The sequence below is a fragment of the Engystomops pustulosus genome, chromosome 4 (genome assembly GCF_040894005.1).
Source record: "Engystomops pustulosus chromosome 4, aEngPut4.maternal, whole genome shotgun sequence".
Taxonomy (NCBI): domain Eukaryota; kingdom Metazoa; phylum Chordata; class Amphibia; order Anura; family Leptodactylidae; genus Engystomops; species Engystomops pustulosus.
In genome coordinates this window covers 164710120-164736421 of record NC_092414.1, presented here as the reverse complement: position 1 = coordinate 164736421, position 26302 = coordinate 164710120, and the positions used below count along the sequence as shown (strand labels likewise).

Genomic DNA, 26302 nt, shown 5'->3' with positions numbered 1-26302 from the left:
CAGAATTGGCTAGTACATGCACTGCAGAAAGTACAACCACCAGCAGATCAACCAGAAATCAAATATATAGAACGCTACTGTAGGCGTAAGTAAGCTCTTTGTATTCTCCTATGGCTATTTTCTAGCCAAGTATCAAAGCACACTACTATGCCAGATGAGATGACACTGAGTTAGTGCCTAATTGAAATCCAACCCCTACTAAATTTTCCCACTTCGGTCTTTGCTATGGATATGTGCGTCACTAAGCGCAGAACACAGCGGTCGCAAGTCTCACTACAAATTGCTCAGAATTGGCTAGTACATGCACTGCAGAAAGTACAGCCACCAGCAGATCAACCAGAAATCAAATATATAGAACGCTACTGTAGGCGTAAGTAAGCTCTTTGTATTCTCCTATGGCTATTTTCTAGCCAAGTATCAAAGCACACTACTATGCCAGATGAGATGACACTGAGTTAGTGCCTAATTGAAATCCAACCCCTACTAAATTTTCCCACTTCGGTCTTTGCTATGGATATGTGCGTCACTAAGCGCAGAACACAGCGGTCGCAAGTCTCACTACAAATTGCTCAGAATTGGCTAGTACATGCACTGCAGAAAGTACAGCCACCAGCAGATCAACCAGAAATCAAATATATAGAACGCTACTGTAGGCGTAAGTAAGCTCTTTGTATTCTCCTATGGCTATTTTCTAGCCAAGTATCAAAGCACACTACTATGCCAGATGAGATGACACTGAGTTAGTGCCTAATTGAAATCCAACCCCTACTAAATTTTCCCACTTCGGTCTTTGCTATGGATATGTGCGTCACTAAGCGCAGAACACAGCGGTCGCAAGTCTCACTACAAATTGCTCAGAATTGGCTAGTACATGCACTGCAGAAAGTACAGCCACCAGCAGATCAACCAGAAATCAAATATATAGAACGCTACTGTAGGCGTAAGTAAGCTCTTTGTATTCTCCTATGGCTATTTTCTAGCCAAGTATCAAAGCACACTACTATGCCAGATGAGATGACACTGAGTTAGTGCCTAATTGAAATCCAACCCCTACTAAATTTTCCCACTTCGGTCTTTGCTATGGATATGTGCGTCACTAAGCGCAGAACACAGCGGTCGCAAGTCTCACTACAAATTGCTCAGAATTGGCTAGTACATGCACTGCAGAAAGTACAATCACCAGCAGATCAACCAGAAATCAAATATATAGAACGCTACTGTAGGCGTAAGTAAGCTCTTTGTATTCTCCTATGGCTATTTTCTAGCCAAGTATCAAAGCACACTACTATGCCAGATGAGATGACACTGAGTTAGTGCCTAATTGAAATCCAACCCCTACTAAATTTTCCCACTTCGGTCTTTGCTATGGATATGTGTGCCACTAAGAGCTAAACACAACGGTAGCAAGTCCCCCTGCTAATTCCTCACAAAATGGTACTAGATGCAAATTAAAATAAAAAAAGTAGAACGTTATTGTAGCCCTAAGAAGGGCTGTTGGGTTCTTTGAGAATCACTCCTGCCTAACAGTAAGCTAATAGAACACCCTAACGCTTTCCCTGACCAGCAGCAGCTCTCTCCCTAGCGGCATCCAGACACAGAATGATCCGAGCAGCGCGGGCAGCGGCTAGTCTATCCCAGGGTCACCTGATCTGGCCAGCCAACCACTGCTATCGACGTGTAAGGGTACCACGTCATGCTGGGTGGAGTGCAGAGTCTCCTGGCTTGTGATTGGCTCTGTTTCTGGCCGCCAAAAAGCAAAACGGCGGGAGCTGCCATTTTCTCGAGCGGGCGAAGTATTCGTCCAAGCAACGAGCAGTTTCGAGTACCCTAATGCTCGACCGAGCATCAAGCTCGGACGAGCATGTTCGCTCATCTCTATTGTTCACCATAAATGAAAGACTAAAAGCTACAGATTAAAAGAGGTTATACAAGATGTGACAAACTGAAGCACATAAGTTACAAAAGTCTAGGTGAACTCATTTTGGTTTCCTCAGTCGTTACCACCAGGGTACACAAGATTGCTAATAGAGAAGTGTATGTAGTTCAGAACTAGCCATATCACATGTTTTACATTAGCCATCAGCATATAATTAACAGTATTGTCTACATAACAATACATGTCACTGCTCTATGTCACCCTAATCCATTAGTGACTTGAAAGACCAAACCAGAGCATTCATGCATGACCTGCTCCTATTCAAATATCAGACTTCAGAACAGATTATTGTTATAAAATACTGTACATTGCTGTAATTTTTGGATTGAATGAAAATAATTCCTTTAAATTGCTGATGATGGGAGACTAGTCATTCCTATGCTGACAACTAAAAAATATTGATGACATCATCATAATCTAGGTAGTCTGATCTCAGTCTAATAGCAATGGAAATGTCTATACTTACACATACCATTCATTACTAGTTGCTGTTGAGGTTAAAGGGGTTATTTCACTAGTATACGCCATCAGTGCGATAAGTCATTGTTGAATGCCTGTGACCTCTGTGATCACTGGAATGACGGCTGAAAAAAAACAGCTGATCAGAGGGTCCAAAAATAATGGCAGATTCCCATCTGTGGTACGACCACTAAACAGATATACAGTAGGGATATTCTAGCAATATAGTATTCATATCAAGGTAGTACTTTAATAAAATCATATGTCATGTACTAACATTACTTAAAGATTTCTCAGTCCAGCAGCCTTTAGATTTAGGGGCTTTATTAATAATTGACTAGTCTCATTAGTTTGGATTTAAAGGACATCTATCACCAGGATGAAGGAATATAAACCAAGCGCACTGACATACTGATGTGTGTGTCCTCTTTTAGGGTCTGCTCTTTAAGCTTTTAAGGTTTTAAAACTTATGCAAGTGAACCTGAGGGGCTCCAGGTTTTTGTATAAACAAGGGCTTAAGAAGCTAAACGAAAAGCAGATCCTGACAGAGGGGGCACACACCAGTATGACAGTGTGCTTGGTTTACAATTCTTCATCCTGGTAGTAGGTGTCCTTTAAGGCGATTTTCCAGGATTCCATATTTGCTTTGAAATCTACAAGTGGGCTACTTTAATAAAATGTTCTATTTTATAAATGTTTTAAAAAATTAAATCCAGGACCAAAGTGAAACTACATGCCATAATCACATGACTCAATTAGCCTGTGATGGAGAATATATTTGACTACACATTACCCATAACTGCATTACTTATATACAATTTAAGGCATATACGTAGTTCAGGTGGCTTTTTAAAAATAAGATGTTAGCTTTGAACATAAGAAATAGCAGTACAGGCAGTTACGTACAGGATAGGTTCTGTAGGTTTGTTCTTAAGTTGAGTTTGTATGTAAGTTGGAACTGCATTTTTTATAATTGTAGATCCAGAAAAAATTTTTTTGGCCTCTGTGACAATTGGATTTTAAAAATGTTTATTGTAGCCTGGGGCTAAAGTACAGTAAACTACCAATTACCGGAGGTCCGTTTGTAACTAGGGGTCATCTGTAAGTCAGGTGTTCTTAAGTAGGGGACCGCCTGTATATGTGAATATTGCATTTTTAGCAGTTGTAATTTCTGCTGCCTTCACTTCTGTCAATTTGCATGAGCTACTAGTTATAGACCTGTTGTTCTGATACCTCTATAGCAGTGATGGTGATCCTTTACAGACCCAGTGCTCAAACTAAAACAAAAACCACTTATTTATCACAAAGCGGCAACATGGCAATTTTAAGCAGTAACTTATAGCTCGATGCTTTGTTACAGTTTTCAATAGTATCAATGCTGTTAGGAAACCAATGCAGTAGAAAGAAGGACAATTGGGATTACTATTGTAGCTGTCTTCCAGGGTCCCCTGAATGGATAGAATTTTTGAGCCCATAGAAGGGGCTTCAGTGATAATCAAGCTCTGTCCACACCTTCTCAGCCATAGGCAGCCAAAGAGATGTCGCTTTTACCCCTTAACGACCAGGCCCTTTTACATTTTTGTGGTTTCATTTTTCACTCCCCACCTTCAAAAATCTATAACTTTTACATTTTTCCATGTAAAGAGCTGTCTATGGGCTTGTCTATGGGCTGCGTAACAAATTGCACTTCATAGTGATATTTAATATTCTATGCCTTGTACTGGAAACCATGAAATTCAAGGAAAATTCCAAATGCAGTGAAAATGGCGAAAAAAAAACACATTTGCACCATAATCTTGTGGGCTTGTTTTTTTTACAGATTACACTGTGAGCCCCAAATGACATGTCTACTTTATTCTTTGGGTCGGTACGATTTCGGGGATACCAAATTTGTATAGGTTTTATAATGTTTTCATACATTAACAAGAATTTAAACCTCCTGTACAAAAAAAAAGTTTTCTATTTTGACATCTTTTGGCGCTAATAACTATTTTATACTTTGGTGTATGGAGTTGTGGGTGGACTGTACTACCATTTGATCACTTTTTATTTAATTTTTTATATTTTTCAAAATGACAAAAAACGTGCCATTTTCGACTTTGGCCGCTATTTTCCGTTACAGGGTTAAATGCAGTGAAAAACCGTTATTATATTTTGATATTTTCGGAGGTGGCGATACCTAACTTTTTTTAATGACTTTTACCGTTTATTTATATATATATATATGTATATATTTATTTGACTTCTAGGGAAAGGGGGATTAAAATCGCACTGATCATAACAGGTCCTAGGTGTCCTAGGACTACAGGAAGAGACCAGGACTCCTGTCTGGTGAACTTTGTACTGGGGTTACGGCCCTCAGGGGGCTGATCACCACCTCTGACACCTGTTCCATAGGTTCACAACCAATGCTTTATAGACAACAACAAGCTAAGCCCAATCTTTTTGAAGTATGCACTAAACAGCAGCATGGATCACATTATACAGCACTACTGAACAACGTAGCTTATGAATCCAGTGCTGGGTGACTTAGAAAACTTAGAACAGCCAGCTGCATCTTTATTTCTGCTCTGCCTTCCTCCAGGAATTCTTCCTCATATAGATTATAGCTGTAAATTTAGGGTTTAGGCTCACTTTTGATATATGCATGTTTGTTGAAAGTACAATCCAAAATAATCTAAAATGAAACTTTTATTCTATAAGACAGTAAAATGTATAAAGGTTTATAGGTTTATAGGTAAAAAATTTAATTCAAGGTATATAAACAACTGCAGAAAAATGGTGTAATTGGTTCTTAGCACAGGGGAATTTATGGAGGGTCACATTGGGTTGCATTTATTATTGGCTTCGCAACATTTTTTTGGCTGCCAAGTCTTCTTCGTTGCTGCGCCATGTGTTGCACAATGTAGCTTCTTTTCGGACACACAAAACTTTTTTTTTCTTACTTGCTTAATTTGAGTGCACACTTTTCCTGCACTTCTCATTTACCAACACTTTTTCTGGTGCAATTTGTGTTGCAAACTAATTTCAGACACTTTCTGGCATGTGCCAAATTATTAAGACCTTTGTGTGCCAATAAAATTTGACCTTGTGACACAAATAATAAATGTGCCCCAGTGTTTGTATAAGGTCATCTGGTCAGTTACAGTTTTCTCCATAAGTCTCTCAGACAGTCTATTTAACCCCTTAATGAGCCTCAGCCCTCTCCATGCACGGGGAGTGTTTGCTGTATATTGCAGGAAACACCCAACACATATTGGCTCAAATCCCCCCCCCCCTCCCTCGTGACATCATCAGAGAGTGGTAATCTGTTACAATGACAGCCTGGGATCATATAAAGACCCAAGGCTGTCTGATTTTAGGCCCTTTGTACATTGTAATAGATGATGGGCAAAATCCCCAGATACTTCCACACTGTAGTATAGCAGTATATGGTAGATCAATAATACAACCCAGGGTTAAAGAACCCTAGGTGGTCTGAAATGTTTTTTAATTTTTTTTTACTAAGTTAAAGAAAAAATGTAATTATAATAAACATAAACATGTTATGTATCGCCGCGTCCCAAAATGTCCGGTCCATCAAAATAATAATGGTTATTCCCGGTGTTTAACCCTGTAACAGAAAATAGCGTCCCAAAGTTGAAAATGCCACTTTTGTGCCATTTTGCAAAATATAGAAAAATTCTATAAAAATGATCAAAAGGTCGTATAGTCTTTGAAATGGTAGCATTGAAAACGTCGCAAAATATGAGGCCACCCAAAGCTCCGTTTACCGAAGTATGAAAAAGTTATTAGTGGCAGAACATGGCAAAATGAAGAATATTATTTGTACAGGAGGATTTCATTTTTGTAAATGAATGAAAACATTATAAAACCTATACAAATTTGTTATCCCCATGATCGCAGTGACCCAAAGAATAAAGTAGATATGACATTTGGGGCGCACAGTCAAAGCCGTAAAAAGCAAGCTCACAAGAGTATGATGCAAATGCATTTTTTCACCATTTTCACTGCATTTGGAATTTTTTTTCCTGCTTCACAGTACACGGCATGGAATATTAAAAACCATTACTATGAAGTGCAATATATTATGCAGAAAACAAGCCCTCACAGAGCTCTTACATAAAAAAATTAAAAAGTTATAGATTTTTAAAGGTGGGGAGTGAAAACTTAAAATGCAAAAACGTAAAAACGCCTGGTCATTAAGGGGTTAATGAGTACAGGAGCTTGTTACTGTACCTATTAAAAGCCCTATGGTTATGGCTTATACTTTACCCCGAGACCACTCCTTGGGGTTGTCATGCTAGAGGAGGACTGCATTAACTGGAAGTTTTCATATACAAACTTTTTACAGACATAAAGACCTTTTACATTTAATGGCATATAGAATAAATGTTAAGTATTAGTTCACATATTTTGGATTTTTTTTTCTAGAATTGGCTGTGGTAATTGATTGGTCTTTAAAAGTTAAGATCTACCATTTGTGTGGGTTTTTTGTACATGCAGTAGTGTACATGTAGTACCATGCTTTATGCTTATTAGTCAGTTTCATACTGGACTATTTTTTCAGTTGATATTTTGGGGGATTTTTAGCACATGTGGTTGTGAAAGTGATACTTTTTGCATATTTTTCTTATAATATATTTGGCTTTATACCTTTTTATTCTAGCTTTTTATATCTGTGGAAATATCCCTGTTTTTTTCCCAAATGTTCCCCCAATAAGGTCATAAATTGGAGCATATTAACATTGATGATTACCCCTGTAATTGGGACTGGCCTAATTTTGCTCCATGCATCAATCAGTAAGACAAGGGTGGTAATGAACCATCCCTCACTTCTACATGGAAAGCGCGGCTGCCCAATACTGCAGATCTCTTTGAAGATGCAGATTCTGAGTATGTAGGCAGTCAGCAAGTTTTTAAAGGAAATCTACCATCAAAATCCTTCATGATAAACCAGGGGTACTTACTCATAGATCCAGGCACCGTGACTGTGTTAATCATCTTCAAAATCAGCTTTTAAAATTATGATAATGAGCCAGAAGGACTCTGGATGGTGTAACCAGAGCCCTTGTTTGCAGCAGCTTCATCATCTGTTACACTATGCGGGAGCACTTCTCCCTCCCACTGTTTGCTGAAACTTTCTATGCTTCAGCAAGATCATGATTTTAAAGTTGGTAGATTCCCTTTAGGGACTACCGCCACATATTAAAGACCCTGTTAATATTGGCATCATGTTTGCGTTTTGCTGCTAGGTCATTTAAATAGAATGGGGCACATTTACTTACCCGTCCGAAAGTGCATTTTCTGACGATCGTGCACTGTGCCACAAGTGACTAAGATCGTGCGCCCGATATCCTGCATGTGTTGCTTCCCCCCTCATCCGTCGGCACACCCTTCCCGATTTCTGTTGCTTGAAAGCCAGTGCAGCTACACACGCCACAATTCGATCGTGTGCGACACAATCCCAGCACAAGCCCCTGTTAAATACCTGTCTTAGCTGTGCAAATCCCGAAAAACCATGAATAGTCTGACGAAAGTGTGATCTGTGATCCTTAGTAAATAAGCCCCAATGTCTTTTCTTTGGTTCTGCACTAGTTCTTCACAGAACAAACTATAAACCAAAACAAAATAAATTATTTATTTAAGATGGAGGGGAAAAAAATCCATTACTTGGTTTGCCCCTCAAACTTGTGGTTCACATTAATGTTTCTTTTATATATGGGGTTGTCCAATGTCCCCTATGGTATATGTCAGGGATAGGAAGGAGTGGGTTGCTGAAATTTAACATGACCAATACTTTTGTTCTTAGGGGAAATAAGGAGCTGCTTGATACTGGCTTATTCTTCTCTGTCTATTAAGAACACATGAACACTAGTGAGTATAAAGTGCATGGTCTATCCAGCCTTTATTTTAGGGACATTTAAAAGACATTAAAGGGAATCTTTTAGCATAAATGTATCTAATAAACCACTACCAGTTTGTTATCGAACAGCTAAAAACCTTCCACATCAGTTTTCGTCCATGGGCTAGTGTGGTGGCCTCATCCAGAAAATCAGCTTTAGCCTGCATTCACACAAACGTATGCCCGCCTGGCCGCAGCCGGGCGGGCATACATTCAACACCATGGAGAGGAGGAGGGGTGACACCTCTCCATAGTAATGCACTTTGTACTGGTCGCAACACAGGAAAAGGTAGGACATGTCCAATTTTTTCCCCGTGTACAGAGCATTACGGTGGTGCACGTGTGCTGCACCGTATCACTCTGTGCGACCATTGCCGTCTATGGGGGCAAATAATTTGATTTCATGCATTATGAACCAAACATACCTTGAGAATGCTGTAGCTACACTGATGCAGAAGCATATCTTGTTTAATCCCTGAGCTGAGTGGTTTTGGTGAAAAAACAATTGTAACATTCAGGATCTTGGCAAAGCTGGGTTGCCTTCAGCCTGCACATTACACGGTGCTTGCTGAACTGTCCAGACTAATCAACCTGAGCTGGATCACTCATACACAGCAGCTGGGTTGTTCAGCAATCGATTACTTCTGCCTGTCAGGCACAACACAGTGATTACATCATTCTCAGGAGCAGTGTATACTTAATGTGAGAGGAGAAGCACCAAGCCCCAGCACAGAAGGGACAGAGCTTCATTATCATAATTTTATAATTGTTTTTTTCAGCAAAACACTCAGCACAGGGATTAAACAAGATACGTTCCTGCATCAGTGCAATTACAGCATTCTCAAGGTATCTTTGGTTCATAATGCATGAAATCAAATGGGAGATTTCCTTTAAGGTTGATTTTTTGGATGATGCCACCATGATGGCCCATCAAAGAAACTTGATCTGGAAAGCAATTATCTGCTTCACAACCTTCAGGTAGTGGTTTATTAGATCAGTTTCTGCTGACAAGTCCCCCTTAAATACATGTACTATATAGGCTGGATTTTATGGAAAAAGCAAGTGCTGGATCTTTTTTTCTATAACCTTGGATGAGTATGCTGAGGCTCTTCTTTTCCGTGCTGTGAAATTGCATCAGATAAGTGGTGGGCCGATGGTCCTTTTTGTATCTGTAAATAATGTATGAAATTATACAGAAGAATAGCACATTACCTATTTCTGTCTCCTAACATCATGCTGTATGGAGGGTGAACTGCATAACTAATGCGAAACTAAAACATCAATTATGCAATTTCTTTGCACTAAGTAACATACACAATTTTAGTTCTGGGTTCGCAGGAAGTCTTCAGAATGCTCTGTAACCTAGCAATGTTGGCTAAACACATCAGTGGTAGATTTTAGAGCTATTATACCAAATTCTCTGTCATTGTCTCTACATTCATTTGAATACATCCAATAGCATAGGGTGCGAGTGGTAATTTGTTTAAACAACGTAGTGCTTTTATAAGCAGAATAAAAGAAAGAGTCATCTTCATAAAGCTTCTGATTGTCATATTGCGAAATAAAGATATCTTTTGTCTATGGTAATATTTATCGGCAATCCATTGTCAATCCACCCCCGCAGCATCCTCACACATTGCCTTCTAAAGGTCTGTGCTCATCAGGCCTGGCATCCGCTGTCATCCGTGCTGTTACACCTTTGTTCTTTTGCTGAATGCTATCTTCCAGGTTCCTCTGGAAAAGAGGAATGATAAAATGTCGTCCAATCCACATGTGGCTTAACATGTTGTAGAAAGCTTTCTTATTGAGTCTGTAGTAATAGATGAAGTCTACAATCATCAAGGAAAGGATCAAGAGTCCATAGAAGCCAATGCCAAGCAGAGGAAGAGGGCTCCTAAAATAATGAAAAGAAAACTGGTTGACGTCAAATGCAGAAGTGATTGTTTATGGTTCTGTTTTTTTTTTTTTGCACATAATTCGAAATTTGATTCTGTCTTGTATCCTGCTACTGAAGGCTTTGTACTGCGATATGTCAAGATAACATTTTTCACAATCTCCCTAAACATTAACACAAGGTTTTACAATTAGATCCTATCTTAAAGGTAACCAGTCATCAGAATTTGACATTTCCACCAGATAAGGCTTCCACTAGCCTTTTTTAATACTGAGTCCATTTCTACTTTAGCTTCCATGCTCCAGTAACTTATAAAAGTAGGTAAAAGTGTACCTGGTACCCTGCCAGCAAACTCCATTGAGTCATGTAGGTTTTAACTTCAATGCATGGAGTCCCTGTGACATTGAGTCATTCCTTCGTCATCCTCCCCATCCCCCTCCCTCCTGCTCCCTCCTCCTATGTGAGCTGATGACTGCTAGGAGATCTCTCACTGATCACTTGATCAGTCACCTCCTTTAATATGTCATGCACTGTGAGACTTATCTCTAACAGATTGACAGATTGAAGTAGCGGACTGCTTAAGTACGAGATCTGTCTGCAGTGGTCAGCTCACATAGGCATGGGGAGGGGAGAAGGGAGGATGATGAAGAAAGGACTCAATGACAAAAGGAAAGTTACTGGAACATGGAAGCTTGATTAGAAAAGAAGAATTGTACTCAGTATTGAAAAAGCCTAGTGGAACCTGTTATCAGATGGAAATGTGAAATCCTGATGACAAGTTCCCTTTAAGGCATAACTAAAGTTTTACCAAAATTGCATAAATGAATAATGCAAACTAAATAAAATGCAAAATAAATGTAAACTTTGTAATATACTTCCTTAAATAAATATTTCCCTGTATTCTTTCTTCCTCTGCCTTTCTTATAAGCTGTTTGTGTAAATCCGCTTCTGTTCTGTACTTCACTGACAACTGTGTTAAATAAAGGAACCTGATAACGTTCCTAATGACAGTCCAATCTTCTCACAGAGCTGGATCATCAAGGGAAATATTCTCTAGATATGAAAAGAGTTTATCATTAACCTCCTGATCTTATCTTATATTAGCTGTGTATTAACCAGTGAAATTTTTCAGAAACACTGCTCACTGCAGGAGAAAGAAGAAGTAGGGAAATTTTACAAAGAAGCTTCTGTATCTATACCAAATTGTATTATTTTCACCGGCTCTATTCATTTCTGAAAAAAAAAACTTCAAAGGTTTACTAGATAAAGAAAATCTACCATCAAAATCCATCATGATAAACCAGAGACACTTACTCTTAGATCCTGGCACTGTGACTATGTTAATCTTCTTATATTTGTTATCCATGGCCTCCTTTATTCCAAAATAAAGGTTTAAAATGATGCTAATAGGCCCACAGGGTATGGTGGGTGTTTCCAGAGCCTCTTTATGATGTCTTTTCACAGTTTTTTACAATGAGCAGGGCAGATCTCCCCTTCCCCTGCACTTCCTGTGGCTGCTTCATTACATAAGCAGAGGAAGGGGAGATAGAGCAGGAGGAGGCTGAGACATTTTCTGCTTATTGTAACAGCCTGTGATGCTTCAGCACTGAGGGGCTCTAGAAACACCCACCAGAGCCCCTTGGGCTCATTAGCATAATTTTAAATATTATTTTAGAAGGAGGAAAGCCATAGATAACTAAAATTAGAAGATTATTACAGTCACAGTGCCCTGAGTAATTGTCCCTGGTTTATCCATGCCTGATTTTGATGGTAAATTTCCTATTCCAATATTTCTTTTATATGAATGAAATAAATTTCATACTTTATCATTACTTTTCAAATAGCCAAAACGGATTTTTCCATGTATGTTTTTAATTACTTAAGTCAATGTTATATTTTATATGCTCATTTACATTGCTAAATGTTCTACCTTTTGTATTTGTTTTAAATATTACTGCCATTTGGAAGCCCAAAAATTAAAAATGACTAATAATCAATTACAAGGCGTTGTTAGTAGAAATTTCTGATATTTTAAATGTAATCTCTCACTAGGGCAGAAAGTGCATCTAAGGACAAACCGAAAATGGTAACACAGGCATCTTAAAATCAGGGTAAAATGTTACACACAATGTTATCTGCTAAAAAAGTTTGGCAAAATTTAATAAAAAGATATTTAAAAAGAAAAGAAAAAATGTTACACGTTTTGGGGGGAAAACAATAAGAATGATTTTTGTGCTAGTTACTTGCAGATATCACAGTCACCACCATTACTTAGAGGTGGTATGTTAGATCTGACTAGATTTACACCAGTTTCCTAATAAAAAAGTTATGATCAATTGGTTGGGCCATGGAGCTCATTAAACAGACCTATGTGTCTTTATGATTGTATAAAGTCTGATCATATGGCTACCACATACCCCTCTTTGCCCATTGGTTGCAAGAATTCACATATCTTTTTGGTGATAAGATTTTGTGTCATCAAAGTCCAGTGGACAAAAATGAGAGCTTGCCTATGTGCATTGCTCCTTACCTCTATTATAGATACTTCACAATCGCTCTACAATGTAACGGCCATATTCTAGACATACCTATAAATATATGTGCTAAGTGTCTCTGACAGGTTCACTCTCATGACAGATTCAAACTCGTCCTGCTTGCAGCAGTATTTCAAGGTGTCGTTCCCAGGCCAGCAGCAGTACATATGTTCTTTGGAGTCACTTAATCGTGGACAGTGGAAGCCTGTGTGATACACATCACCCTGTCCTGGATAGCCCTCACACGTGCGCACATTAACAGTCGAAGCTATAAGATAGATGGAGATAGGTTATTACTCAAAGGTATTTTATTGAGTGTCTACATCATTATAATGGTCATTCTTCATTGATCCAACCTTTAGTAAAGGTCAGAACGTATTATACTAATTGAAGACATAGCATTTAATGCAGACCTTCACTATGGAGTAGTAGGGTTAGTATTCAGAGAACATTTGGTGCTTTGGAAATGCTCAAATATCAAGGTACTATGAGAATATGTAGTTTTATTTCAAAATAGTCCCAAAAAACTAAGAATCAAAAGGAATCAAAAGCATCAAGGATCTCTATGGTCAATGAATTCATGCTTTTGGAGGACCAGACCTATTCTCTTTCAGCAATATAGAAATAATTAAATGCTTTACACCGTGGATGTGCTTCCAGCAGTCTGATGCCTAAATGTCCATTATGGGTAACTCTTCTTAGAGGAATATTGCTCCTCTCTGCTCCTCATGCTTCTTCTGGATAACTTACATACATTCTAGACCACTTGAGCTCCTCCCGGCTCCACCACCTGCTAATATATGGCGCCCGATCTGCGCTCATGGCAGCCTGACGATCTGTTTCTGGACGATCCTCTGTGGATCGGCGGGCAGGACCAGGCTTCCATGAACAAAGAGGGGGATATATTAGCAGGCACTGGAGCTGACGAGCGCATGTGTGACATAGCCCCCCCCCTCCCATTTATATATTTTTATAGTTTTTTTAAAAGAATGCCGATAACCAGGGAGATAACAAAAGTGTGGTCATCCCTTGACAACGCAAGCAAGTTAGTTTGGGACATCTACCATCAATAAATCTGATGGAAGATGTGCTTTAAATAAAAGATTTTAAAAAAAGGAATCAGAAGCTCTGGATGTGGCAGTGTCCATGGATGCAGACAACTTTACTAACCCTTTGGGTTGCCTTCTTCTCTGGAAACTTTTCACACTGCTCCCCGCCTCTTTGATGGCCATGTCCCCATTCACGGATATTTAGGGACACAATCACAATAGTTGTTGTACTGGATAAAGATGAGCAGGCCTGATGTTTCCATTTGGGTTCAGGGTTTTGGGTTTGCGACCCGGACATATTGCCGGAATGGCAGCTGAACAACCCATGTGGCAAATTGATGCCCCTAGCAATTAGCCATGACTATGATTGGCCAGGGTTGACCTTGACCCTGATCAGGAACATTGGTTTCACTCATCTCTAGTCTTGGGACATAAACTATTTCAGAAATTAATAGAGCTGATGTTAAAGTAAAAGAGTTAAGTCATTAGACTTTATCAGGCTTCTTTATCTCAAGTTTTCAACAGTGTATTGAAAGAGAGAAAGCTAATAAAACTTTTAAATTAAGGAAGGGGGAAAAAGAAGGACACAGAAACATATTTATTTAAAAGGGTTGTCCAGGGTTGTAAAACACGGCTGCTTTTTTTCTTAAATGCAGCTCGACACCTGACCATGGTTGCAGATCAGCTGTGTAGAAATGAATGCTTAGTTGCAATAACACACACTGGCACTGTTTTTGGAAGAAAGTTGTCATGTTTTTCAGCAATGATATAGTTGTTACCAATGTTTTCTGAAAACTGTTACAGGTGTTTTGAGAAGAAGATGCTACTCTGATGAAATTCTATATGGAAGGCATATAAACAATACATCATAATGTGCACATTTCATTTAGACACAAGAATAGTTATAGCAGTATATGCTGCTATATCTGTGTGAGGAGGTTGAAGCTAATACTGTACATGGCTCTATATAAAAGGGGGCGTAACAGCTTTGTACTGCAGGGCAATACCTGTACACACACCTATTACCCTTCCACCATATTTGCTTCTCTCTTTTTCCGGTCTAGTGGTTGTTTACTATTATATCGTTTGGCCCCATTAATAATCCCCATTTCACCGCAATGACTCTGCTTCACCCCATAGAAAATCCAAGTGCTCTACAGATACATTCATGAATATCATCTCTCTGCTCATCTCAAGTATTAGATTTAAGCTAATTTGAGATCAAGAGCAGGGCATTTTTCTCATCATCTTTAAATGAATGTGACTGACAAACCAAAGCTGCATGGGGCAGTGTAGAAAATGATCTGCTCATTTATAAGCCGCATATAAATTACATGGAGATTTCCATTGTCATTTGAAAGTGAAAAAATATTATAAAAAATATAATAACTGTAAAATGACAGTTCTAAAATCAGTTCATTTACAGAAATAGAGGCTTGTCAATATTCACCATCACTAGGGAAGGTTTACATGCCAGTAATTTTAGTGTGATTAGACTAATTTGGATACCATCCGGAGATAATTGCTACAGAAAATGACCTGTAGTGACTGTTCACAGTTGATAAAAAAATATCTGCAGTTGTAAGCAAAACTAATCTGACATGAATGCCCCCCAATGTTAAAACTGAATCAATTCTATTAAAGAATTACTGCAATTTTAATTAATATTCACTATAATGTAAACAAACTATAGAATCCAAATTCTTGTAATTAGCAGGAAATTTTCCAAATGTTAACATTTTGTTATGCATGAAAACTAAATACTGTAGATTTTGTATTAATTCCCCTATTTATGGGACAACCACTTTGTGTAAATATTTTATATCTGCAAATAAGCATCTTCACATGCTTCATGCTTGGCCAAAGATATTAGCTGTTAGATGTAGAAGAATGTAGATAAGTATCCAAGGTATATGGTGGCTTTTATTTACAAACATGAAACTATGAGCAGAAATGCAAGGGTTACAAACAACTTGCTCAATAATCAGGAATTGAGGACAACTAGACTGATGATAGTCTCTATAAGCTTTGTTATTGTAAATACAGGTTATGACAAAGCCTGAGGGGCCTTGACATATTCATAGGTAAGGAAAGGAAAAAGAAGAAATTATATTGGGAGACTTTTTTAGATCCAAATCCAAGATCTCATTGAGCCAATTTAACCTACATGAGCTGGCCAAAGTGGTGCCTTGTTCATCCTTCAGTAGGTTGCTTTAGCTCAAAAATTTTGCATCATTTTATATGCTTCGTTAGATATACTGCAGGTGTTTGAAAATAATTCAATCCTGTCTGAGATAAATGCTGCATCAAAGGCTCAAAGCTTGTCCCATCGAGCACAGTTTCTGACAGTAATGAAACCGATTTAGGTGTAGGTGGTGCAGCGTGAACCTTCGACTGGAGAGCATATTTTGACCCTTGGCTTTGGATAGAAGTTGATAGCATTTGAGGTAGGCAGATGCAGTTGGAAATAGATAACTTTAGAACTTTTACAATATAGAATAAATACAATAAGGCAACAAGTCTGATGGATACCCAGTTCTCAAATGAGGCAACTAACCTGGCATCTTCAGAATAGGATACATGTAAGCCTTAGCACTATAAACACACTACTGACAAGCGGGCCGTTGTTTTAGTTTACCAGCACCAGCTCACTCTAACACTGCGGCGGAGTACAATGTAAACGCCGGACCGCTCACCAAGTGGTCCAATGTATTCATGAGGGGGCGGGGTTGGGGCGGGATTAGGGGCGGTGACTGCCATATGATGTGCGGCAGTCACCGCCGGCCGATGGAGCGAGCTTGGCAGTCCGGGGAAGAGGCAGCGCCTCGGACAGCCCCCTCATGAATACGCCAGACCAATTTGCTTAGCGGTCTGACGTTGACATTGTACTCTGCAGTGTTTGTTTAAGCACTAGGGGCTGCTTACCTTAGTAAGCAGCTCCTAGTGCCCAACTTATGGGTGACAGGTCCTCTTTAAAAGAGCGAGGTGATCTTCATTAAAAAAAAAGTAAAAAAAAGTCTACTGGAGGGGCCTTTTTTTTCAAGGACCTGGCTGTATTGTAAAAAAAAGTTTCATAACAATAATAGCTTTATTTATATAGGGCCATCAGGTCATGGGGTACATATACAAAAAACCCAAGACATTACAGAGTAACAACATAATCAGATGAAACAATTTGAGTAAGGGCCCTGCTCATCATAAAATAATAATGAAAAAAATATCACAAACAAATCACCCCTTGCTTTAGAATGGACAGAAAATAAATAAAAGCATATACACATGGGTTTTCCCTTGTCACAATGGCCTATCTTTTTAAAAGTATTAAAACATAATAAAAACTTCATAAACTTGTTATCTCTGTAATTGTACTGACCCAAAGATTATTTATCATTTGTACTACAAACTGTAAAACAATAAAAAACCCAAAGCATCTGGAGGACTACGTATGTTGTTATAAGTTACAGTTGGCACTTTATATTTTTATCAATTTAATCGGTAATGTATTCATTTATTTATCCAGGGGTACTTTACAATATACCGTTATATAGTTAAATATACAATATTTATGGGGGGCACAGTGTTGTCATTGATGTGTTGTGAGAGGTATACTTGATATATGTGAGAACACAGTTTTGTCGATTTAAGTATGGTGGTTTGATAGTGTGGTTTATGTAGGGGACACAGTGTGGTCAGTTGTGTGTTCAATGGTATCCTGATTGAGGTGCACAGTGTTAGCCATAGGACACTATACACTATTGGGGCATTTACAATAATTTTATCACATTGTATACCAGGATATGATTAAACTTTGCCCCTTTCTGCTACGTTGGATATTTTAGGAGACTCCAATCTCCTCATAAATTTGTTGGGAAGCTGTCCTGGAACTGTACGCCAGGTGTTGCCAGGTGTGGAGGTGGCATACAGGGGAAAATAGTTCCTGACTTATTTGTCACAAAACTTGATGAATGCTCTCTTTTCTAAGTGACTGTGATATTTTTAGTGGCGCTGTGTGGAGATGTCTTTCATAAACCAAAGACAACTGGGTCACAAAGACAATGTTCTATACATGAGAGGAACTGTCAAGTGACTAGATAGGTAGCTCCTGATTTAACTTTTGCCTGCTAATTTCAGTGGGAATGTTACAATGGTGGTTTCAGTGACCTACAATCTCTATACAGCCCTGGGCCCACTGTAGCCTTATTCATCCCCCATTTTTTATACACATTAAGTACAGAGCATAACTAGCATTCCAAGATTTCTAATATAAAAATCAACAATGCATAGACTTTGGATAGTAACAGGATAGTAGTGATATAAAGCCAGCACAAAGAAGAACCCAGTAGTTCTGGACTGCTGAACTGGCACCCTAACAACAATATGCACTCATCTCCAGGACTAGCTATGATTTTTAATACCCAATTAACAGGTAGCGTTAAGTATTTCTTCCTAACTGACATATTTACAGGTCACAATGGAAAGGATATAATATCATTAACTGTTATTTCTACTCCAACTTACGTCCTGCTAATGAACTCTCACCTCTCATTATCTTTACTATGGAAAAAGGAGCACACAGGGAACTAATTATTAAATAATATTAAAGATATTAATGAAGAAAATGCAGCATTTACCAGGTTATATCTGGCTCCTAGCATGTGCTTATATGTAATAATATAAAGCGGAACATTGCAAAACTCTTAATTTAATTCATCATGTTACTTCCTTTTAATTAGAGTTAGAATTGCATAAATATAAAAAAGGCAAACACAATAAGCATATTACGTTCTGTGTTCTACTTCTGTGACAGGCCTATAGGGTCATACAGGTGCAGCACATAGAAACTATAGAAAATATCCAATGACACTGTCTTCTATAGTCACTCCAATTTTTTTTTTTTTGCTGTTTGAGCTGCCAAGTTCCTATAACTTTTCTCAAAGTAAAGTGACAAGGCAGGTTAAATAACATTACTTGCCTTTAAAACACAAAGCTGATACCTGTCCGGGAGACATGAAGAAAGAATTATTCTGTTAGAACTAGCTACGAAGTCAAGGATTAAATACGTAGGAGGATTAAGCCACATCTCATAATAGCAGAATCGGCGATGGCGATTCTCTAGTGTAGTCAAATTGTAAAAATGTTTTAGTACAAAGAGGAGGAGTGAAATCAGCAGATACCTTTCCAGAGATAATTGAGGAGCAGCACAGTCAAGCGGAGCAGGTTAGCTGAATTCAGCCGCTTCATCTTCTCAGGAGTTTCTGTGTTCTGTGGACATTGTTTGCCAGAGCAGTGGGGTGGGAAGAAAGATACAAAGAAACCGCAAGCAACATTATCTTTTGCATCCATTACCTGTGACAATAAACAGAGAACAAATGCCATTAAGGCTTGCCACATGAGCAAATACATTTTATTGTTCCAGTCCAATTAGTTCCTCTTTTAAAAGCAATAGTCTCTTAGAACTCTTCTGGGTGCATTTTATTCCAGCGGCGTTAGTTACCTGGCAGTTCACCATTCAGAGATTACAGTACATTTCATACTGCTACATGAGTGATCTACCGCTGGGCAGCACACAGCCATCTTACAGAAGTAATGTACCTGGCTATCTATTATCTGTCTATCTGTTCTATTCTATCTATCTATCTATCTATCTATCTATCTATCTATCTATCTATCTATCTATCTATCTGTTCTATTCTATCTGTTCTATTCTATCTATCTATCTATCTATCTATCTATCTATCTATCTATCTATCTATTTGTTCTATTCTATCTATCTGTTCTATCTATCTGTTCTATTTGTCTGTATATGACATCTATCAATCAAAATGAGGTATTTAAATCTACCCATATGTCTGTCTATTATGCATCTAATGCCAGCGTATAATCAAGTATATTATGTTATATCAATCAATCATCATATCTTTACATTTATCTCATTCTATCTATCATCATATATCAATCTATCAATCTACCGTATTTCATATCTTTCTATTTATTTGGATGTCTATTATCCGTACATCTATTTATCAATCATCATATGTAATCTCATGTATATTTATACATGTATATTATGTGTCATATATATCAATCATAAATGCAGTAACGCAGTATACATGAAAATGCCTAAAATGCATGAAGCATCACTTATCTGTTGTGCATTTATAATTGTCCAAAATTTAAATCATGTAAAGAATTTACTACTTTTTATGAATCGTAGTACGTTTCATTCTCTTTTCAGATATAGGGGCACATTTACTAAGGTCTTTGTGCCAGTTTTCTGGAGGACTTTCTTTTAAGTGCAAACTGCTTGCACATGTATTAATACTCACATATAAGCCAAGCCTCCTAATTTTATGACAGGTTATCGACTTGAGTATAAGCCCTAGGGGGAAATGCAGCTGCTACTCTAATAAAATTTCAACAGCAAATGCCTCCCTTAATGAAATGTCCAAAGCAGAGGCCCCCCTTTAATGAAATATCAACAGCAGAGCCCCCCTTAATGAAATGTCTACAGCAGAGTCCCCTTTAATAAAATGTCAACAGTAGATGCCCTCTTTAATAAAATGTCCACAGCAGAGGTCCCCCAGTAATGAAATGTCCACAGCAGATGCCCCCCTTTAATGAAATGTCCACAGCAGATGCCCCCTTTACCAAACTGTTGACAGAAGAGATTCCCCCCATTAATAAAATGTCCACAACAGGGCCCTCTTGAAAAAAAACCCCTCTATACAGATTGTTTTCTCCACTTCCTGCCCGCACGTGCATACACTATGATGTCATGCGCCTTCGACACCACCGAATCATACTGAATGCGCCTGGACAGGAGGAGGAGAAGATGGTGCTGCAAAGAAAAGAAGCTGAAGGTGAGTATAGAATTATTTTAAGATTGATGGCGGATCTTCATATAAGGCCACATACACCCACCCATACCGCCTTATGAAGATTCGCCATTGGTTCCGGTGCTCAGTCGGACTGTGCGCCACATTTATAATGCAAAGTCCGACATAAGTGTGTTGCACGCCGCATGTTAAAGGCGCACCCAAAAACGTTGGTGCACTCTATCAGGGCAGAGCAGGGAGCGCCAGATTCATGAAGAATGTGTGCCCGAAATCCTGAATCTGACTCACCCTGCACTGTACACAGGAAAACTGCTCATAGTACAGTTTGAACTGTTTTTAGTAAATGTGCCCCATAAATGGTGAAGTTCTTTCTGAGGGATTTTTGAGGAATCTCAAAGCTACACTGTGTCAGGCTCCAGGGATAGTGGACCCACTGGACCACCGTGGACTATGATGTACGGACAGGAATCTAAGTGGCACCCGGTTTTCACCAGAGTCCGCCACAAAGCGGATTGGACTTGTTGCGGCTTGGTAACACCAGGTCTTTCCACAGGTGTGACCTGTCCACGGTTGTAGCCAAGGTGAAGTACAAAAACGGAAGGCAGGTTTGTGGTTGGGGACAGGCAGGAGGTTGACCTGGGTGGGACTTGAACCCAGGATTCCAGTGCTGCAAGGCAGAAATGATCAGTCAAAAACGAATACCAGCTCACCTCCCCATAAATGCCTTTTGTGTCGGATCCTGGCACGGGCCACCCTTCTGCTAGGGCATGTAGCAATCCAGAATGTATTCACGGTCCAGCTGGGTTCTTGGCAACAAATGGTTTTTATTTGGTTACATCATAACCTGCTCCATGAAACATACATGGTCGGTCTCGGTCTACGCGTTTCAAGCGGTGCATGAGTAAGGGCGGTTGCACCGCTTGAAACGCGTAGACCGAGACGGACCATGTATGTTTCATGGAGCAGGTTATGATGTAACCAAATAAAAACCATTTGTTGCCAAGAACCCGGCTGGAGCGTGAATACATTCTGGAAGGCAGAAATGATACCCACTCAGCCACTGTGCTGCCCTATACCCTTTAAATCTTCTCAACCCGGCGCTCGTGCACCCTAGGAGTCAGGGATGCTGCGCACGGCCAAGGGAGTGGAGACAGGAGCGAGACGCCACGTGGCGCTGGGTCACACAGAGGACCATGGGTGAGCCCGCGACCTGAGACATGGGTGCGGGAGCACCCGTGACACACTGTTACGGATAAGATGTTATATTTTACTGTCCTAACCCAAACACAGTGATTGAAAGTCTTTACACTGATCCAGGAATGTAGTCAATCCTCTGCTTTTATCCTGCATATATATTTGCTTAGGGCATCAGGGAGGGCATCACAAATTAAGTGCCAGAGGTTCTGTTTCTGTTGTACTTTGCACTGAAAAGAACGTGAAAAGTGCTTGCACATGAAGTGTCTGCGCCAGTTTTGGGTGCAGCTGCACTGTGTTTGCTGCACCACAATATTTTGCACCTAAAGGGGATTTCTGGTGTCGATTCTGACTATGTGGCACATGTATAAGCTAGCACAATATACAGGGCAGGGTAAGCAGTGGGCAGCTAGATCTTCATCCACTTCTGAGAGATTTTACTCAAATTTGTTGAAAACTTTGATTTGCTGTGTGCTCAACACAAACTCTTGACAAACTCTTAATAAATGATAGAGAGGAGCAGACCCAAACTCTAAGTTCAGGTCCAGGGTTCGGATGCGTCCTGCATGACCCAGACATATTTCCAGATAGGTGGATTTTTCGTCCAATTTGGCAAATTGATGCCCCTAGCTACTAGCCTAGCCTAGCAGGGGAACACCCCTGGCCAATAACACCCATGCCTATAAGCTAGGGGAATCATTTTGCCAGATTGGCTGCATGACCACCAATCCGGCAATGTTCGGGTCGCATGGGGTGCATCTGAACCCTGGACTCGAACTTAGTCTGATCATCTCTAATAACTTCCAGTACATGTCCGTTATTCTCTGTGATGCACACGTCATCTGTTTCACAAGTAAATGGTAAGGGAAAGCCTTTTTTCTACGAGATTGTCACTTGTCTTTTTTGTTCTAGGGCACAGCAAATTACACAGACTACAAGCTGTGGTGGGTACAATGGAGATAAGTTCCTGCTAAAGTGATCTTAGACTGGAGAAAGAGATAAGTAGCTTCTAGATAGCCACTTATCTCTGTATACTGTAATAAAAATATAATGTAGTTTTTACGAATATAATGCACAGAACTGTCAATGAGCAATTGCCATTGATGTATGTTATACTAATAACTGGGCTATTAATTATTGGATTATAATGGAACATATTACTAGTAATGAAACTGGAATTATAATAAAACTTCTAAATGAAAGCCAAGAATGGAATAGACAACACTGCAGATTTCTCCACATATTCAGATAACAGCAGCACAAACACCCACATCAAAAGCATTGCCATTTCCATCTGAATATGGTCTGAATATATGATATATATCTGAATATGGTCTAACTAAGCAATAACCGTTAGGAACTAGAGCTAGCCATAGCTACAGTAAACTTCTGAAGGAGCACACAATGATAATCCTGATGATGATGATTTCACTGGAAACACAATAATTAAAGCATTCTATATCTTCGACTAACGTAAGTATAACATTTCTTCTGACTTCCTGCAATAGTACATGATCTGATAATATATGTGTGAGATTGATCCCACAATGTATCCTGGAAAGTTTAGGTTTTGAAATTCATAAAAGAAAAAATATTTTAAAGTGGGCAGAAAAAGAGCTAGAAATCTATCCAACAGGCCCCTAGGAGGGGTAACAGGGATGTGATCCCAAAACAGTCGTAGACATGTCATATGACATTTTAATCAACCCAAAATAACCTTACAAATCAGTAAGATACGACTGATCTGTAAGTAAAAAGGGGCAGATTTCATTAACCCTTTCCTCAACGACGCGGCTTGGTACGGAAACAGAATCTGTATTTACAGTTCCTAGGAAATGCACAGTGTTCACTACAAATAGTAGGTAGCAATTACAGTAATTATTGTACAGGCACAAATTGTATTAGGATTGAGACTTACGTGCTGCACTGATGGATGACTGTAGGTCCATTCTGTTTGGACAGCTCCTTTGTTGAGACAGCCTTGAATAGATCTCCCGTACTTTCTAGTGTGTAATATAAGGAGAGGTGTTTTGTTCGGTCTGGTCCTGACCTTTGCCCTTCTTTCTCCCACACAAAAACCAAAAGTCTGTGACTTGCAGCCCCCAGAAAGGTAATTTATTAAGATGTATTCATGTAAAGGTCTAGAACTAAACGCTTTTAATTAAGCAGAGACTGAAGAAGCAGATCAGACAGAATGACACTGGGAGCTGAAAGCCCCAGCCTCCCTGGGATCTCAGGGGAAATAAGGGCACGAGATGTTAAATTGTAAGTTCTTCTGGGCACAGGAAAGAGATATTCTACAGAAAAATAGTAACGTGCAAAGTTGTGAATTTTGTAATATCTGCAGGCAGGGGTGTGCTGGTCATTTTTATGCAGATCACCCCCAGAGACGTAAATGGTTGCACAGGTGTGTGGGTGGAGGCTTAGTACCTGTCTCTGTGACCTTTGGATGGATGATCACTTTATCTTTATGCTCTATGTATAATACCTTTAGCAGTAATATTCATTTACATAAGGAGCTATCCCCAGTGCCTCATGCCTCACAAAATCATTATCAGTTAGAAGAACTATGACTAAGAAAATGTATGTCAAATATACCTGTATATGTATACAAGTATATTTGACATATATTTTCCCAGTCATGATTCTTCTAACTGATAATGATTTAGATATATATACACACACAAATACATATACAAGTTTCAGGATTAAAAAAATCATTAAGCACTGAATCCTTCCATTTGCATAATAAACCTATTAATAATCGAGCAATATAAAAAACCCCATGGAATATATCATGAAATACAATGATAAAATGTTTTAAGCATCTAGGTATTAGATGGAAACATGCCACTTATGCACATACCTTCCATCCACCGGCCTCAATATTTGGGCTATCCCTGAAGCAGCATGGCCTCTAGTCATCTTGCTCAAGTTCCAGGTTCCTCAGTTCCCTGTAGTTCTGAACTTCTGTTCCACTTGCAGCTGTGATTTAACTCCAATCTTCAGTTTCTTTTCCGAAATGTTCAGGGGGGAAAAAGACAAAGCACTGACCTCAATTACACGACACAGTTTTCGGCGTATCTATTTGAAAATATTTAAAAAAAAACCTTAATATGGAGGAAACCCTCCCTGGCATCTGCATATGAGCTGAGTGCAGCTGCTTTTCGTGGTTCTCTAGGGTACTGAGCTTAACAGCAAAGTGTTTTGCACAAATTGAGTCACTGTGGGGACCTTAATTCAGCCCGGGGCCTTCTATTTAATTTTTAAACTAATCCAGTTTCTATGGATATATGTACTTTGTATGGAGAGCTAGAAAACAGAAGCAAGGAAGAAGTTTTGTGTGTGTTTGTATGTGTGCGCCTTTTAATTCAATAACTGCTTTTTAAAATGGATCTGGCTTAGTGATGTAATTGATGGTTTGTTTCCACTCGCAGCCTGCCAGCCCTTGATAATTACTCCTCGGGGAGAGATGGAGGTACTGTAAGTGCAATACAGCCTTCCATCAGTATAAGAATACTTGCTCTCCATAGCAACAGAAGGGATTCCAAAGTCTAGCTGGTCCTGATGCTGCCTGTTTTGGGAGACCGGCTCTAGGTAGTTAGAATAAAGGAGCGGTCAGTGTAAACTGCAAAGAGTTAAGTTGAAATAATTACCGACATAAGATACAAATCTTAGCCACCTTTACTCTACTGGGACTTAGGAGCAGCTGAGCACCTACAATGCACTTGTAGTCAAGATAAACAAACCCATATCTGACACTTCATGCTTCCTGACATGCAGGATTAGTTTTTCCTACTATGGAAAATATTGTAATTATCATCTGAAATTTTTTCCTGCCATTCACTCTCCAAGGATCCTACAGCAAGTTTGATACAGAACAAAAACATAAAAGTATGTTAAAAGTGATAAAAGTTAAAGTTTGTATAACAAACTGTTGTAACTGTTATATATAAAATTAATATTGGTTTAGGCTGCTCATCTGCTGAGAATAGAAGCCAATGACAAGATAGTGGATGTGTCTCAAAGCATCTTAGGCTACCAAGGAGAAATAAATAGGTCATTATTAACTTTAAAGTACATCTACCACCAAGATGAAGGACTGTATGCAAATGAGCCTGAGGGGCTCTAGGCTCCATTTACACTTATGGAGCCGGGAGCCCCTCAGGCTCATTTACATACAGTCCTTTATCCTGATGGTAGATGCCCTTTAACTTCTGACAAATTATAATTCATTTTTTATCTAGGCACAAGAAAATATATCTATCCCTGGCATCACCACTAAAGCTGCTCAGTGCTAGGAAATAGCCAGTGTGGAGGCAATAAAACCTCCTCCCTAAAGAGTGTCAACAAATGCAAACATGTTAACAATATCAATGGTTGGCACTACAGCCTTGCAGCGCTGGGGTCCTGAGTACAAGTCCCATCCAGGTCAACATCTGCAAAGAGTTTGTATGTTCTCTTCGTGTTAGCGTGGGTTTCCTCAGGTCCTCCA

The 26302-nt window shown here is 39.2% G+C and overlaps 1 protein-coding gene across 2 annotated transcripts; it reads right to left on the bottom strand.

The window, feature by feature from the left end:
• Positions 1-7844: 7844 nt before the first annotated feature.
• LOC140125687 (protein shisa-like-1) lies at positions 7845-24983 on the bottom strand. Of its 2 annotated transcripts, XM_072144549.1 has the most exons (5): positions 24674-24983; positions 23726-23810; positions 18952-19123; positions 12783-12996; positions 7845-10194 (listed from the first exon to the last, which is right to left on the bottom strand). In XM_072144549.1, exons 1-5 carry the CDS (start codon positions 24730-24732, stop codon positions 9930-9932), a joined length of 795 nt encoding a protein of 264 aa, XP_072000650.1. In that variant the 5' UTR covers positions 24733-24983; the 3' UTR covers positions 7845-9929. The 2 variants fall into 2 exon arrangements, with proteins under 2 accessions (XP_072000650.1, XP_072000651.1); XM_072144550.1 differs by lacking the exon at positions 23726-23810.
• Positions 24984-26302: the final 1319 nt, after the last annotated feature.

Coding starts and splice junctions, on each gene's coding strand:
- LOC140125687 (XM_072144549.1), bottom strand. CDS start 24,732: ATGACTAGAGGCCATGCTGCTTCAGGGATAGCCCAAATATTGAGGCCG. Junction 19,124..23,725: donor GTCATCCATCAGTGCAGCAC/GTAAGTCTCAAT, acceptor TTATTGTCACAG/GTAATGGATGCAAAAGATAA. Junction 12,997..18,951: donor CCTCAATTATCTCTGGAAAG/GTATCTGCTGAT, acceptor TCTATCTTATAG/CTTCGACTGTTAATGTGCGC.